At 34.9% G+C, this 13,808-nt stretch overlaps 1 protein-coding gene and 1 pseudogene across 1 annotated transcript; one reads left to right on the top strand and one right to left on the bottom strand.

The window, feature by feature from the left end:
- Nucleotides 1-6,308: 6,308 nt before the first annotated feature.
- On the top strand, nt 6,309-8,657 carry LOC143614627 (cytochrome P450 94A1-like). Its single transcript, XM_077088011.1, has 2 exons — nt 6,309-7,274; nt 7,938-8,657. Exons 1-2 carry the CDS (start codon nt 6,329-6,331, stop codon nt 8,597-8,599), a joined length of 1,608 nt encoding a protein of 535 aa, XP_076944126.1. The 5' UTR covers nt 6,309-6,328; the 3' UTR covers nt 8,600-8,657.
- A 1,643-nt stretch (nt 8,658-10,300) lies between these two features.
- Nucleotides 10,301-13,308, bottom strand: LOC143613731 (cytochrome P450 CYP94D108-like; annotated as a pseudogene).
- Nucleotides 13,309-13,808: the final 500 nt, after the last annotated feature.

Genomic DNA, 13,808 nt, shown 5'->3' with positions numbered 1-13,808 from the left:
CTTCCCTCTCCTTTCATTTTCTTTCCTTGATTAAAAAACTCAAGAACATGGCGAGTGAGGTAATTCAACTAGTTTGATAGAAAATATGTCCGGTTTAAATCCTTGTTATTCGTTTTCTAAGTTTAACATATCGAAGATAGTGGCACTTTCTAATATGTATCCGAATGACTTTAGTAATGAAGAAAGAGAATGTATTTCGGGTGATCTTATGACCTTTTATCAAACTTTAAACGAAGATGATAAATTTGTAAAATTGGGTGGAATGTGTGACCTTGCTCGTGTAATGGTGAAAACCTGAAAACACGCCACTTTTCCTTTAGTTATCGTATATTGAAGCTAGCGTTTGTTTTACCGGCTACAACCGCAACCGTTGAAAGATGTTTTTCTAAAATGAAGCTTATCAAGACGAATTTGCGCAATCATATGGGTGATAAGTATCTGAACAATACTTTAATTTGTGCGGTCGAAAGAGAAACTTTTAATATAGTAAATGAAAAGGATGTAATGGCTCAATTTCAAGCTTTCAAAAATCGAATGAGAGAAATATGCAGCTCTTGTGTTTAAATTTATTTACCATCGTGTTTTAATTTTTATTTAGTTTAAATTGTATGAAATACAGTAAAAAAAATTTGAACGTTACCCTGCCATTTGGTTCTAGATTCACCACTGACTTCAGATTCCATGACTAGATCACCCCTTCTCTCACCCTCCAAGTCAAATTCACCGGCTATACTTTGAGAATCACCTTCACTGTCATTTTAAAAATTAACGTTTAAATGTCCTTTGAAAACAAGTAATAGATCCGACCAATATAAAATATGGTCAATCTCGCAATGAAACAAACTATTATTGCAAAAATAGGTGAAACTCGTCATGTGCTTCTCTCCGTTATCCTCGATTATGAACACATGTACCGCCCATAAAATAAAATGGTATGAAAGATATTTTAATTGCATTAAAAACGATCAACTTTAAAGTCAAATTTAAATCAGTACAGTACACACATAAATTAATAGTGCACGATTGCTCGTACTCCACATGACATATCCCTTTGGAGGAGTATGGGTAGATTTGTGAGCATTCAAATCATATCTTTCCATCTCTATTTTTATAATTACACTAAAAAATATTACATTTTCTCTTTCACATACAATTAAATATTAATTTTTTACATCTTTATCATTATCTTCTATCTCTTCTCACAACCACTTTCAAATATATTAAAAAATAAATAGAGGATGAACATGGTTCTTTAAATTTACTCAAAATTTACTCCATCTCTTTAAATTTTCTCTCTCCTTTATTCACAACCACTTACCATTCTCTAAAATTTTTTAGAGATTTCTCTCACAAATATTTTAAAGGACCTGATGTGAATGCTCTTACTACTTAGTAGGGATAAACGACTTGAAAGCTTGAATAGAGTCAAGGATAGCTACGCGACATTAAGGATTTAAGTCTGAACTTTAATTTAAAAACAAGCATGTTTAACATTAATGCATAAGCTTGAGATTCATGTTCAAGTTTGAGCATATATACGGATGTAAGTAAATGAATCGGTTATTTATATACCTTTTATCTAAAATGCATAAAAATATATTTACACCAATATATATTATAAAAATATTAAAAATTATATATTGTGTTAAATATGAATAATATAGTTATAAATATATAAAAATTAACTATAAATGTGTAAGGAACTTTTAATAAAACTGACTAATAAATAATAAATGATTCGAACTTAAGATTAAGATTCAAACATTACTCACAAGCAACATAACCTTAATTGATACTAATAATGATGATGACGGGAAGAAAAATGCAAGATGCAAGCACAATAGCTTTGGCAGCATAGTGATAAAGAAGATGGTGTAGAAACAACAAGTATCATGTTTGGCTTATTTAACTAGTGCTTTATCTGTTTGGTGGATGAGGTCACCACATTAATCTAGTAATGAATGGAAGAAACTTACAAAAACATATGCACTCAAAGAGATCAAGACATTTTTCAAAAAGCCCAAAAAGATAAACAATGAAGCTACTCTTAAACAATTTAAGTAGGCCCCTCGGAAACTAAAATCGGGATCTTCTACTATACATTTTTTGAATCTCAAAATTTTCTACAAAAATAATACCCACTAAGAGCCAAAACAACCAAGAATATCCAATTAAGTTAAGAGAGATAAACATGTCAACCCGAGCACAACCATTGACTCACATATTATCACCTTATTTAACCGGTTAACAAACGTTAACTTGATTATTTTCATATCATAATTTTTATTAGCGAAAAAACTAAAACTTGTTTGTCTTTAAAAATGGGGTAATCAAAGGTTTTAGTAAGAGGATTTGTCTTAAATACATATAAATGAAACATTTCTACGTTCTCTCAAACTGTATAGCATATTGCTTTATTTGCAAATGGATGTTTTTTTTTGTATTTAACCCGAATTTACGGGTATGAGTCTCAGCAAACCCAGATAGTCTTTAAACGGGTTATAACACCTCATTAAATTAAAAATTAATCTCACCAAATATTTGATAAGAAAATCCTTAAAAATATGGATATACTAAAAATTAGCATCCGAATTAAAAAAAAAAGATATTATTTAAATTAAAAGGCAACTTTATAGTAAAAAAATAAGTAGGTCATGAGTCTCACCAAACCCAAATAGTTTTTAAACCGGGTTATAACATCTCTTTTAATTGTGAAACACTTTTATCATCAAATCTTAAGTATATTATTAACTTCATTACAATAAATAAAATTAAAATTCAATATAATATATAAATATTATAAACGAATAATATAAAACAACCCCGTAATACAAGGGATAAAAGCTAGGGTAAAGTTAAATTACAAATGGAGAAAAATGAGATGTGTGAGAAGCATTTGTGACCACAAAAAAAACCACTTAAAATAAATTTTAAAAAATAATTAAAAAATAATAAAAAAATTATAACTCAAAATATAAATAAAAAACAAAAAAAATTAAAAAATAAAATGTTTCCGCTATTTTTCCCGTTAAAAAAAATAAAAAAAAAAGTTAAAAATTTTAAAAAATTGACGAAAAGACATAATGACGAAAATGAACAAAAAACACAATTATAAATAAAAAAGACGCAATAGATCACAAAATATAACACAATGCCGAACAAAATATAACACAATGTTAAGTAATATAACACAATATAAAGGAAAAATGCACTCAATTATGAAAATAAACACAAAACACAATGATCTTTTTCACTTACCATTGTTTTTTTTTATTTTTTTGAGAACGAGAAAGACGGTGGAATCTTTTTTGTGTTTTTACTTTTTTCATTAAATTTTGAGATAACTTTTTTATTAATTATTTTTTTACTTTTTATGAGAGGTTTTTTTGTGTTAACTATAAAGTTTTTTAATCATTCTCATGTTTATTCCCTCTATAGAATAATTTAACCCCTAATATTAAATCGATATCCTCAAAAAAATAAGCAAATAACCAGCTGTTAATAGGCATAGCTAAATACTTTTCAACTAGTAAGTTCCCCACGCGCGTTGCGCGAGGAACTTGGCAATGAAACCGAATATCTTAACGTGAATACACAAAAATATCACGACGACTATCATTTTGACACTAACAAAGAACAATTATCTAAATTCTGATCATACGATGGCGGCAAGTTTTGTTTATATAATTGTAAATAAATGTGGTTATTTATTTGGTTGCTAGGTGAAGGTATAATATGGGTAACTCGTCTAAATTAAAACAAAAAATAAAAAAACGTTTTTTACGGAAAACATTTCTTTGCAAACAATGCAGTTTCAACATACGTTGAATCCAAAAGAAACCACCACACAACGTTTTTCCTGAAGGTAGGACTCGGTAATGCCTATGTTATAATATGTAATCTTTGTTAAAAAGGAGAGTATAAATTCTTGTATGTAAAACATAATCTCAAAAACTATTTGAGAAATGTCCCGACTTAGTTTTTGAGAAATGTCCCGACTTTAAATATGTTTTCAAGGCATAAAATGGAAGGCATAAAATGGAAACAAATAATAAAGCTTGCAATAATGTTATTTGTTGAAACTTCAAATAGTTCTCTAATGTTAAACTTAAAATAAAGAGGTAGCATTTTCAATGCAGATAAAAGGTTTACAGCAGACATGGCCCACCAAACCAAAGTTAACAAACCGGGAGTCGAACCCGGGTGTAGGTAACTACCCCATCAACACCAACAAAGTTAAGCAAACAAATATATGACATGCTGCCAGAACTTAGCTTAGGTTCTTGCTGGAAACTATAATTTATTTATATATTAAAAACAAAACTGTATCAGAAACCAAGTTTGTGGTGCCAAATTTCTTTCTTACTCTATACTAGCAAGCTACCTGCGCGTTGCGCGGAAAAATCGGTCGATAAAACCCAGACATAGTATTGGCTACGTTCGTACAGTACCGGAACTAAAACAAAAAAAATTGTTCAGTTACTCGTTATGGTACCAGAACTAAACAAAAAATCATATATATAAAAATTGAGGTGAACCAATGGGGTGACGTCGGTCGATAATACGTGGGTATTTATCAAACCCGAGCGTTGACGGTCCCTAGTGTTGAGTCGGTGAGTTTGCGCGAATTCGGTCGGTTTCTGTCATGCTCATTAATCGTTACGGTACCAGAAGTACCACCAAAAAAAAGGAAAAAAACATAATAAAATGGTTCCCGATCAAAGGCTTGCCTTACAATACCGTAACTTTTTCTGTTTATTTACGATTTATTTTTTGTGAATTTAATGGACGGTTCTGGGAATACAAACGGACATGAACATACGGATTCAAGATATAAAATGCGAATATTAACTCTTAAAAGTATATAAACCTTTTTATTAATCAAACGTTGAAATTAAGACTTCAAATTTATACACATTTAACCCTTTTAGGAGCGTTGGTAAAACCCAAACATTGTAGATTAAAGTGGTAAGTCGACACGAATTCGTTCAATTTTGGTTATGTGCGTTATGGCATATGCACTAAAAACAATTTAAAAACTGAGGTGTACCAATGAGGTGGTGTCGGTCAGTAAATCTCGAGCTTTGGTAAAACCCAAGTGTTAAAGCGATGAGTCAACACAAATTTGGTCAGTCTCCGTCATGTACGTTACGATATTGGAACTAAAAAACAAAAATAAAAACAAAATATACACAAAAACATAAATAGCACAATTAAAAAAAAAATACTAAGGTGTGAGGTGGCGTCGGTCAGTAAATCTCGAGCTTTGGTAAAACCCGAGTGTTGAAGCGATGAGTCAACACAAATTTGGTCAGTCTCCGTCACGTACGTTACGATATCGGAACTAAAAAGCAAAAATAAAAACAAAATATACACAAAAACATAAATAGCACAATTAAAAAAAATACTGAGGTGTACCAATGAGGTGGCGTCGGTCAGTAAATCTCGAGCTTTGGTAAAACCCGAGTGTTGAAGCAATAAGTCAGCACAAAGTTGGTCTGTCTCCGTCACGTACGTTACGATATCGGAACTAAAAAAACAAAAATAAAAGCAAAATATACACAAAAACATAAAGAGAAAATTCCAATTTGACTCCCTGAAATATATCGTCGGGAGATGAAATAGCCCCTAAAAACGAATTTGCGCGTGTTGCGCACCTGTGTTTATCCGGCGGGTTTTTTTTTACTCTCACCGTTAGTTGACCGTTGACTGTTGGTATTTTAGTAATAATACCAACATATTAAGGGTATTTTAGTAATCTTCTTCTAATAAATAATAAATATAATAATAACAATAACATTAATAATAACACATAATAATAAATAATTACAATAAAAATAACAATAATAATAATCTGATGATCTTCATCATCATCAACCTCAAACCCTAAACATCATCCCATCATCAATTCATCATCCAGTTGCTCTTTTCTAAATCTCATCATCTTCTTCATGTTAAACCAAACCGTAGATTTCCATTGTTAATCAATTTATTATTATTGGGGGTTAGGGCTTAGAACTGGTACCCGAACCGAAACCCATCGGATGAAATTAGGATCACGGCTGAGCGGGTGAGTTGATGGTGATAAAGAGGAAGACAGCGGCAGAGGGTTTTGGTCCGTAAGGAGGAAGACGGCGACAGATGGTTGATGGTGGTGAAAAGGAAGACTGTGAAAATGAGGTAACTGTAATTAACATACGCGTTTTGTTATTGATTGCTAATGGGGAAGAAGATGAATTGGTATTTAAGGTATGTGTATTTGAGATTTAGGGTTTTTGAAGGGGGTAAGAAGATGAATTGTTATTTATTTGTCTTTTAAAAATAGAAAATGGTGGCTGATATTCTCCATCTCCTTATCCTCTCTGTGTCGGTACTCACTCTATCCACACTCTTCTACCGACTTACCCGCCACTGTCACTCCGCCGTCAAGAACCCAACACCCCAATCCCACCCACTCATCGGAAACATCATCGGATTCCTCCGCAACCGCCACCGCTTCCACGACTGGGTCACCGACATGCTCTCCACCACCCCAACTCTCACTCTCCAAGTCAACGGCTTCCTTAACCTCTCCCACGGTATCTGCACCGCGGACCCCACCAACCTCCAACACATCCTACGTTCCAACTTCCTTAATTACATCAAAGGCACCCGTTACACTTCTGTCCTACAAGAACTCCTTGGCGGTGGTATATTCAACTCTGATGGTAACCTTTGGTCGTCCCAACGTAAGATTGCTAGCCATGAGTTCAACACCAAGTCTTTAAGAACGTTTATATCCCAAACTGTTGAATCACAAATTGTTAAATCATTAATCCCTTATCTTTTGTCTGTTGGAGATAATACACTAGATTTACAACAAGTGCTTAGGAAGTTTAGTTTTGATAATATTTGTAACGTGGCCTTCGGAGTTGACACGTGTTTATTAACAGTGGATAGTAAGGGTTCGAAGGATTCTAGTTACTTGTTGTTTGTTCAAGCGTTTGATGTTGCGTTGGATCATACGTCGAACCGGATTATGTCGCCTTTGCCAGTGGTGTGGAAGTTAAAGAGGTTTTTGAATATTGGGAGTGAGAGGAAGTTTAAAGAGGCAATTGAGATTGTGAATCGATTTGCTATGGATGTGATTAAATTGAAGGAAACACAAATTGGTTGTAGAGATGATGAGGATTTACTTTCGAGATTTATGGCTTCAAGCCAGGATATGGGATTTGATGATGATAATGAAAGGAGGAAGTTCTTGAGAGATATCGTCATCAGCTTCATACTAGCAGGTATGGGTGTAAACGAGTCAAAGTGTTAAGCTTGAATTGATCAGCTTAAATCACCTTGACCTTAAAAGTATTTTGTCTAATACATCGAGCCTTAGCCCAAGTTTCCGAGCTTTTAATTGTCGAGTTCGAGCTTGATGTTGATTGAAGTATAACAAAACTCTTATTTACTTAACTTTATTTAATATAGGATATTCCTTTATTTAATATGTTTAGGGAAAAATGACCATTTTTGCTATTGAATTTGATAAAATAGCCTTTACCTTTTTATTTACTAAAATATTATTTTACCTTTTCTAATTAAGAAAGTGCTTCTGGATAAAAATTTGTTTCTCTAGACATGAATCTCCATGTCATGTTGAACCTCTTATGCCAACGTAATCCAATATATGCCAAGCTGCGTGTAAACAAGTTAGGCCGCATGTGAGTTACTCGAATTGACGTAAAAAAACTCTAATCAAAACAAACTTAAACAAGCTTAAGCTCAAGGTTGAAATAAGTTTGCTTAATATGAGTCTAAGCCGAGATTCGCTTAAGCTAGCTAGTAAACGTAGATAATTTTCTATTTAATTATATAATCTCTGTTAGTTAATGTAATAAGAATTATGTTTATACATAAAGTTATAATAAAAAGAACTAAATAATATATATTTTCTGTCCATACAGGTAAAGATTCAACTTCAACAGCACTCACATGGTTCTTCTGGTTATTAGACGGACACCCGCATTGCAAACACATGATCCACAGAGAATTCTCTAAACTAATGGCATCATCCCACTTTGTTCATCCACTAAATCTCACATTCGACGACTTGAAGAATCTGAATTACCTGCATGCTGCTCTATCAGAGTCCATGCGACTCTTCCCACCTGTGCCCATCAACTCTAGATTGACAGTGGATGACGATATACTACCCGACGGTACATACGTTGGAAAAGGGTGGTTTGCTGATTACTCAGCCTATGCAATGGGAAGAATGGAGAAACTATGGGGCTCCGATTGTAGAGAATTTAAACCAGAAAGATGGTTGGATGGTGATGGGGTGTATCAGCCGTTGGATCAGTATAAGTATCCGGTTTTTCATGGTGGGTTTAGGATGTGTTTGGGGAAAGAAATGGCTTACTTACAGATGAAGTTGGTGGTTGTGGCTGTCATGCATAAGTTTGAGATTGAGGTGATTGGCGGCGGTGGGACGCCGGAGAAAATGGTGGATCCACCTTATGGTTTATCTCTTCTTTTAAGTATGAAAAATGGGTTGAATGTACGTGTGAAGAAAAGACAACAAAGTGAACCGGTAGTCCCACAAGAGCAAAGAATTGACGTTTGATTTGATTTCATCACTTTTCAAAATTGTAATTAAAATCTTGTAGTATGGGGTGTATATTTTACATGCCGTTAGGGGTTGTTAATTAATATTAATAAACTGCGGTTGACCGATGTCGGTAGAAAAGGAAATCCCAATCACGGAAGATAAACTCCCATTGGGTCTCGTTTTGTTTATTAGTTTTTTGTATTTACTTGATCCGCTCATGATGTATACTAGTTAGCTTGTTGGTTTCTCTTATTATATGTTTAGGCCTGAGACATTGTAAACAAAGCCCATTGGGCCGTGAATAATAGAAGTAAGCATGACAATTGCTTCACCTGTAAAAGGTGAAGCATGCACATGCTAAAATTACCTTTTGCAAGTATCTTATCCTTTCACGTACTTTCCCCTCCTCTCATCCTTCTACCATCAGGTAATAACCCAACACTACAAGATCCGTGATCTTGGTTAACCACTAGTGATTTTTGCTAGCTAATGGTCCAGATTGATCCAAGATCACTAGTTGCTTGTTGTTTGATCCTTCCAAGGGACCTACAAACTCTAAACAGGAAACTGATCAACAATTGTGACCTTTTTTCAATGACAATAATGATGGAGACGATTCTTGGCACCGAAGAATAGCCCTTGTCTTTGATACCAAGTTAAACCTTGTAGTGTGTGTAATGAAAGTGTTAATGATGTTTTGTATATTGATAATTGTAATTAGCAATTGTAGTTTTGAACCATAGACATGCTTAACCCATATCTACATGATACAACCTCTAAAATTTGTCTATTTACATTGTCTCTAATATAGGTTAATTAAATAATTTGCCAAACACATAATTATTAGAAATTTCAAGTCTTTCGGTTTTCTTAACATTATTAATCTCATCTAACATTACTAATCTCATCTCTTTTTCTGATCACAAGCATCGGTTTTTTGGGGTTTCACTTCGGACATTTAGTTTCATTCTTTTGCACTGCCATTGCTAGTGTTTACAGGACAAGCACTCGAAACCTCCTGCTACCCGCAGTTTTTAGTATCCATGCAAGTGCTATATAAGTATTCACATAGTAATTAGTACTAGTAAACTAAAGTACTCATAACCTTGAGTTCTCGCAAAGTTAAGTCTTTGCTTGTCTTTTGAGTTCTCTCATAACCTCAATTATTCACAGCTGACCAATACTCTCACAACTTAAGTGTTCGTAACAACCGGTACTCGCACATCCTTGAGTAATTACAACAACTAGCACTCACACAATGGCAACTATAACTCCCTTTTCACACACCGAAATTAAGGGTCTCACAATTCCCAACAAATTTGCCTTTACTTTATCTCTAAAAGGTTTCCTTATTTCCGAGTCAAAATTTCACTTGAACTTAATACAAACACAATAACATAGTACTTAACCAAGTTGGCTTAGTTTAAAACCAAGCCGAGTTGAGCTCAATATTTAACTAGATTTGTAAATTCAACCCGAGTCAAACTGACACGGTTTGTAAACATATATATATGCTAAGTTCTAGTTAAACCTGACTTATAAACACCCTAATGCAGTCCAATTGTAACGAGGTTTATGCACACTATTCTTAGACAGTTGATAACCTTATCACATTGTTTTTCGATTTTGTCACCATATCATGTTTGGTACTAAATAAACACATGTAATTCATTTATTGATATAATTATTCATAATTAAGTTTGAGTTAGACAAATATCACTTTTTATTTTGTTTGTGTTTATACAAGGATAAACCCACCAAAAACATTCCAAACAAAAGAAGCACCACACCTTTTGTATCCTTACTTTGTTGTCTCTTCTTTATTCGTACATGCAACCCATTTTCCATACGCAAAAAAAACAGACCTACTATACGGTGGATCCACCATTTTATCCGGCGTCCCACCGCCACCAACCACCTCAATCTCAAACTTGTGCAAAACCGCCACGACCACCGCCATCATCTGTAAGTAAGCCACCTCTTTCCCTAAACACAATCTATTTCCACTACTAAAAATCGGGCACTTACACTGAACAGGTAACGGTGGCTCATCCACTCCATTAATATCCAACCATCTTTCGGGTTTATATTCTCTACAATCGGAACCCCAAATTTTCTCCATTCGTCCCATCGCATAAGTTGAGTAACCAATGGACCACCCTTGTCTGACGTATGTACCATCGGGTAGTATATCATTGTCAACAGCCAACGTAGAGTTTATTGGCACGGGCGGAAAGAGTCGCATGGCTTCCGATAGAGCAGCACGCAGGTAATACAATCCTTCTAACTTGTCGGAGGTGAGATTTAGTGGATTAGTGAGGCCGTATGATTTCGTTAATGTGGAGAGTTCTTTGTGGATCATGTGTTTGCAATGTGGGTGTCCGTCTAATAACCAGAAGAACCATGTAAGTGCAGTTGAAGTTGTATCTTTACCTGTAAATGCAAAAATATCATCAAAGTGTATTTTGGCTCTGCGGATTTCAATCTTGAGCTGCATCTTATTATTATTATTATTATTATTATTATTATTATTATTACTAGTTTGATCCTCCCGTGTTACGAGAGTTTATTTAAGTTTTTGATTTTAATCGCTTTGCTATTTTATGATTATTTATTTTATTTTTTATCGTAGTTTGTTTTAATTTAATACATATATATTAGTTTGTAATTGTATTTTTTTGCGTTTGGGTATTTTCAATTAAGATGTGTAGGTTTTTTAGATTTTTAACGAACAAAAATACACGAATACGAACATGTTGATTTTTTTTAAATGAACAAACATGAACACAAATATTTGTCTAATGAAAAAGGGGACATTGATGTAGTTGATGACGACGGGTAGTATCGAAAGTTAACCGGCGATGGAGATGATAGATCATCAATGGAGATCATGTAAAGAAGATAAATTAAATTAGGGTTTGAGGATGAAAGTATTTACCAATAAATAAGATCTTATAACTCATTTGAGAGTTATTAGGGTTTGGTAAGATCCATAACTCGTGGAAATTATTATTTGATGATATGAGATGTTATAACCCGTTTAAGGGTTATCCGGGTTTGGTGAGACCCACGACCCGCGAAAATTATTGTTTCATTATGAAAGAGTTTCACAAATAAATGAGATGTTATAACCCACTTAAAGACTATCTGGGTTCGGTAATACCCATACCCGCGATTTTGGATCAAATGCATAAGAAGCCTCCATTTAGAAATCAAGCAATCTGGTGGCTCTAGAGAACTTGGGGGACAACTTGAAAGCGACACATAGGATTTCATGGTAGGCAATTATATAGATAGTTAGATTAGATTATTATTATTATTATTATTATTATTATTATTATAACAAGTTTATTTTGTTAATTTGATTAAGGAAGACCCGAATCTCCGATAATAATAGTTATTTTTGTGGTTTTTCCTAGCATTAAAGCGTAATATAATTAAGTGGCTCGTCTAGTTTTGCAAGCCAGTTTAATAAAGCGCTATAGCCTAGTGGCATCTTGGTGGTGGGATAAGGCTTAGGAACCATAATGTCTTGGGTTCGAATCTCACAAGGGGATTTTCCCAAGATTTATTGGGTTTCCTCATGAATTGGTGGTTAGACATTATTGTCTAGTGGAGATGGATATGATCGCGTGGTTCTGCTGGTGACACGATGATACTCCAGTGGTCCGTGAGTGATCCTAATTTGCCGTTCAAAAAAGAAAAAAATAAAGCGTTATAAACGAAGTTCAGGCTCGGCTCATTTACCTGCGTATAAGTAGTTGACGACCATATCTCTCAAGAACTCCCTCCTTCCTTCATCGTCAAACCCCATATCCGAACTCACAACCATCAATTCCGACAGTAAATCCTCACTATCTTTGTACCTATTCTGTGTTTCTTTCCATTTAATTACATCCATAACAAACTTATTCACAATTTCCATTGATTCTTTGTATGTCCTCTCACTCCCAACATTAAAAAACCTCTTAACTTTCCACACCGCCGGCACCGGCGACATCAACCTGTGGGATGCATGTTCCATGGCATCATAAAACGCTTGAACAAACAACAAGTATCTTGTTGTCTCCCTTGAATCTGACGTCAGCACGTCATCTCCAAACACCACTTTGCATATGTTATCAAAGCAGAATCTCCTAAGGAGTTGCTGTAAATCGATGGTTTCATGATTAATATTATCTACGTATGTTGAAAGAGTGGGGATTAAGGAGTGAGCGAGTTGTTGTCGGATGGTGTTGGAAGCGAAGGCTATTAGGGCTCTTGAGGTTAATAGCTGACTCGTGATCGTCTTTTGGGAGTGCCATAACCTGCCACCGGAGTTTAAGATGCCGTAGCCGAGGAGTTCTTGCATGGCGGAGGTTTAATTTGTGGGTTTGATGTAAGTATGGAGGTTGGAGCGTAGGATGTGTGAGAGGTTGGTGGGATCGGCCGTGACGATGCGGTAGGGGCGACCGAGGAAGCCTTGGACTTTGAGGGTGAGGGTTGGGGTGGTGGAGAGTGTGTCGGTGAGCCGGTCATGGAAGCCGTGGCGGTTGCGGAGGATTGCGTTTGTGTTTCTGATGAATGGGTAGGATTGGGGGGTTGGGGTTTTACGGGCGGAGCGACGGCGGTAGAGGAAGGTGGATAGGGTGAGTGTTGATATGGAGAGGATGAGGAGAAGGAGAGAATGATAGTTTATGATATACATCATTTTTATCTCCGGTTGGAGGATAGGTAAGTGATGGTGATGATTATTAATATGAACAAATTCTCCTTATATATATATATATATGTGACACTAATATGATTTAATGGTGTTGTTTAGGATTTATGATTTGTTAACATACGAGTGTATATGACAGCAAATGTCATGCTATACACTATACATGACCCATATAATAAAGTTATGTTATATACTGATCATATGCTTATTCTCCTGTTATATAAACTATCCATTCGTATACAGTCATATGCGGATATGCCATGCGTTCGTATAACGTACATTTGATGGATTGAGGTGATGGCTAGGAATGTTCATGACACGACATTCGTGTCGTACTTGCTTGTTCGGGGTTTGTCTCTCTTACAACTATAGGATTAATCAGTCTCGGGTACATCGTAGGACAAACGCCTTCCAACCTTTCTTCTACCTTTCTCCTTGATGTACATCAACCATGGATGGTTAGAAACGCTCAATTGAGAAAGCTGTACTACTTTCAAGTTTCAGGAAAAAAAGGAATTTTGG

This window comes from Bidens hawaiensis, unplaced genomic scaffold, assembly GCF_021521415.1.
Source record: "Bidens hawaiensis isolate Kalapana, Puna unplaced genomic scaffold, B.hawaiensis_p1.1 tig00002273_1, whole genome shotgun sequence".
Classification (NCBI taxonomy): Eukaryota; Viridiplantae; Streptophyta; class Magnoliopsida; order Asterales; family Asteraceae; genus Bidens; species Bidens hawaiensis.
The sequence above is the reverse complement of the archived record's forward strand: the minus strand, read 5'-3'. Positions and strand labels throughout refer to the sequence as shown.

What these genes read in the sequence shown, in the direction of transcription:
- LOC143614627 (XM_077088011.1), top strand. Translation starts at nt 6,329, where the DNA reads ATGGTGGCTGATATTCTCCATCTCCTTATCCTCTCTGTGTCGGTACTC. An exon ending in CATCAGCTTCATACTAGCAG is followed by an intron (nt 7,275 to 7,937) that starts GTATGGGTGTAA and finishes CTGTCCATACAG; the next exon opens with GTAAAGATTCAACTTCAACA.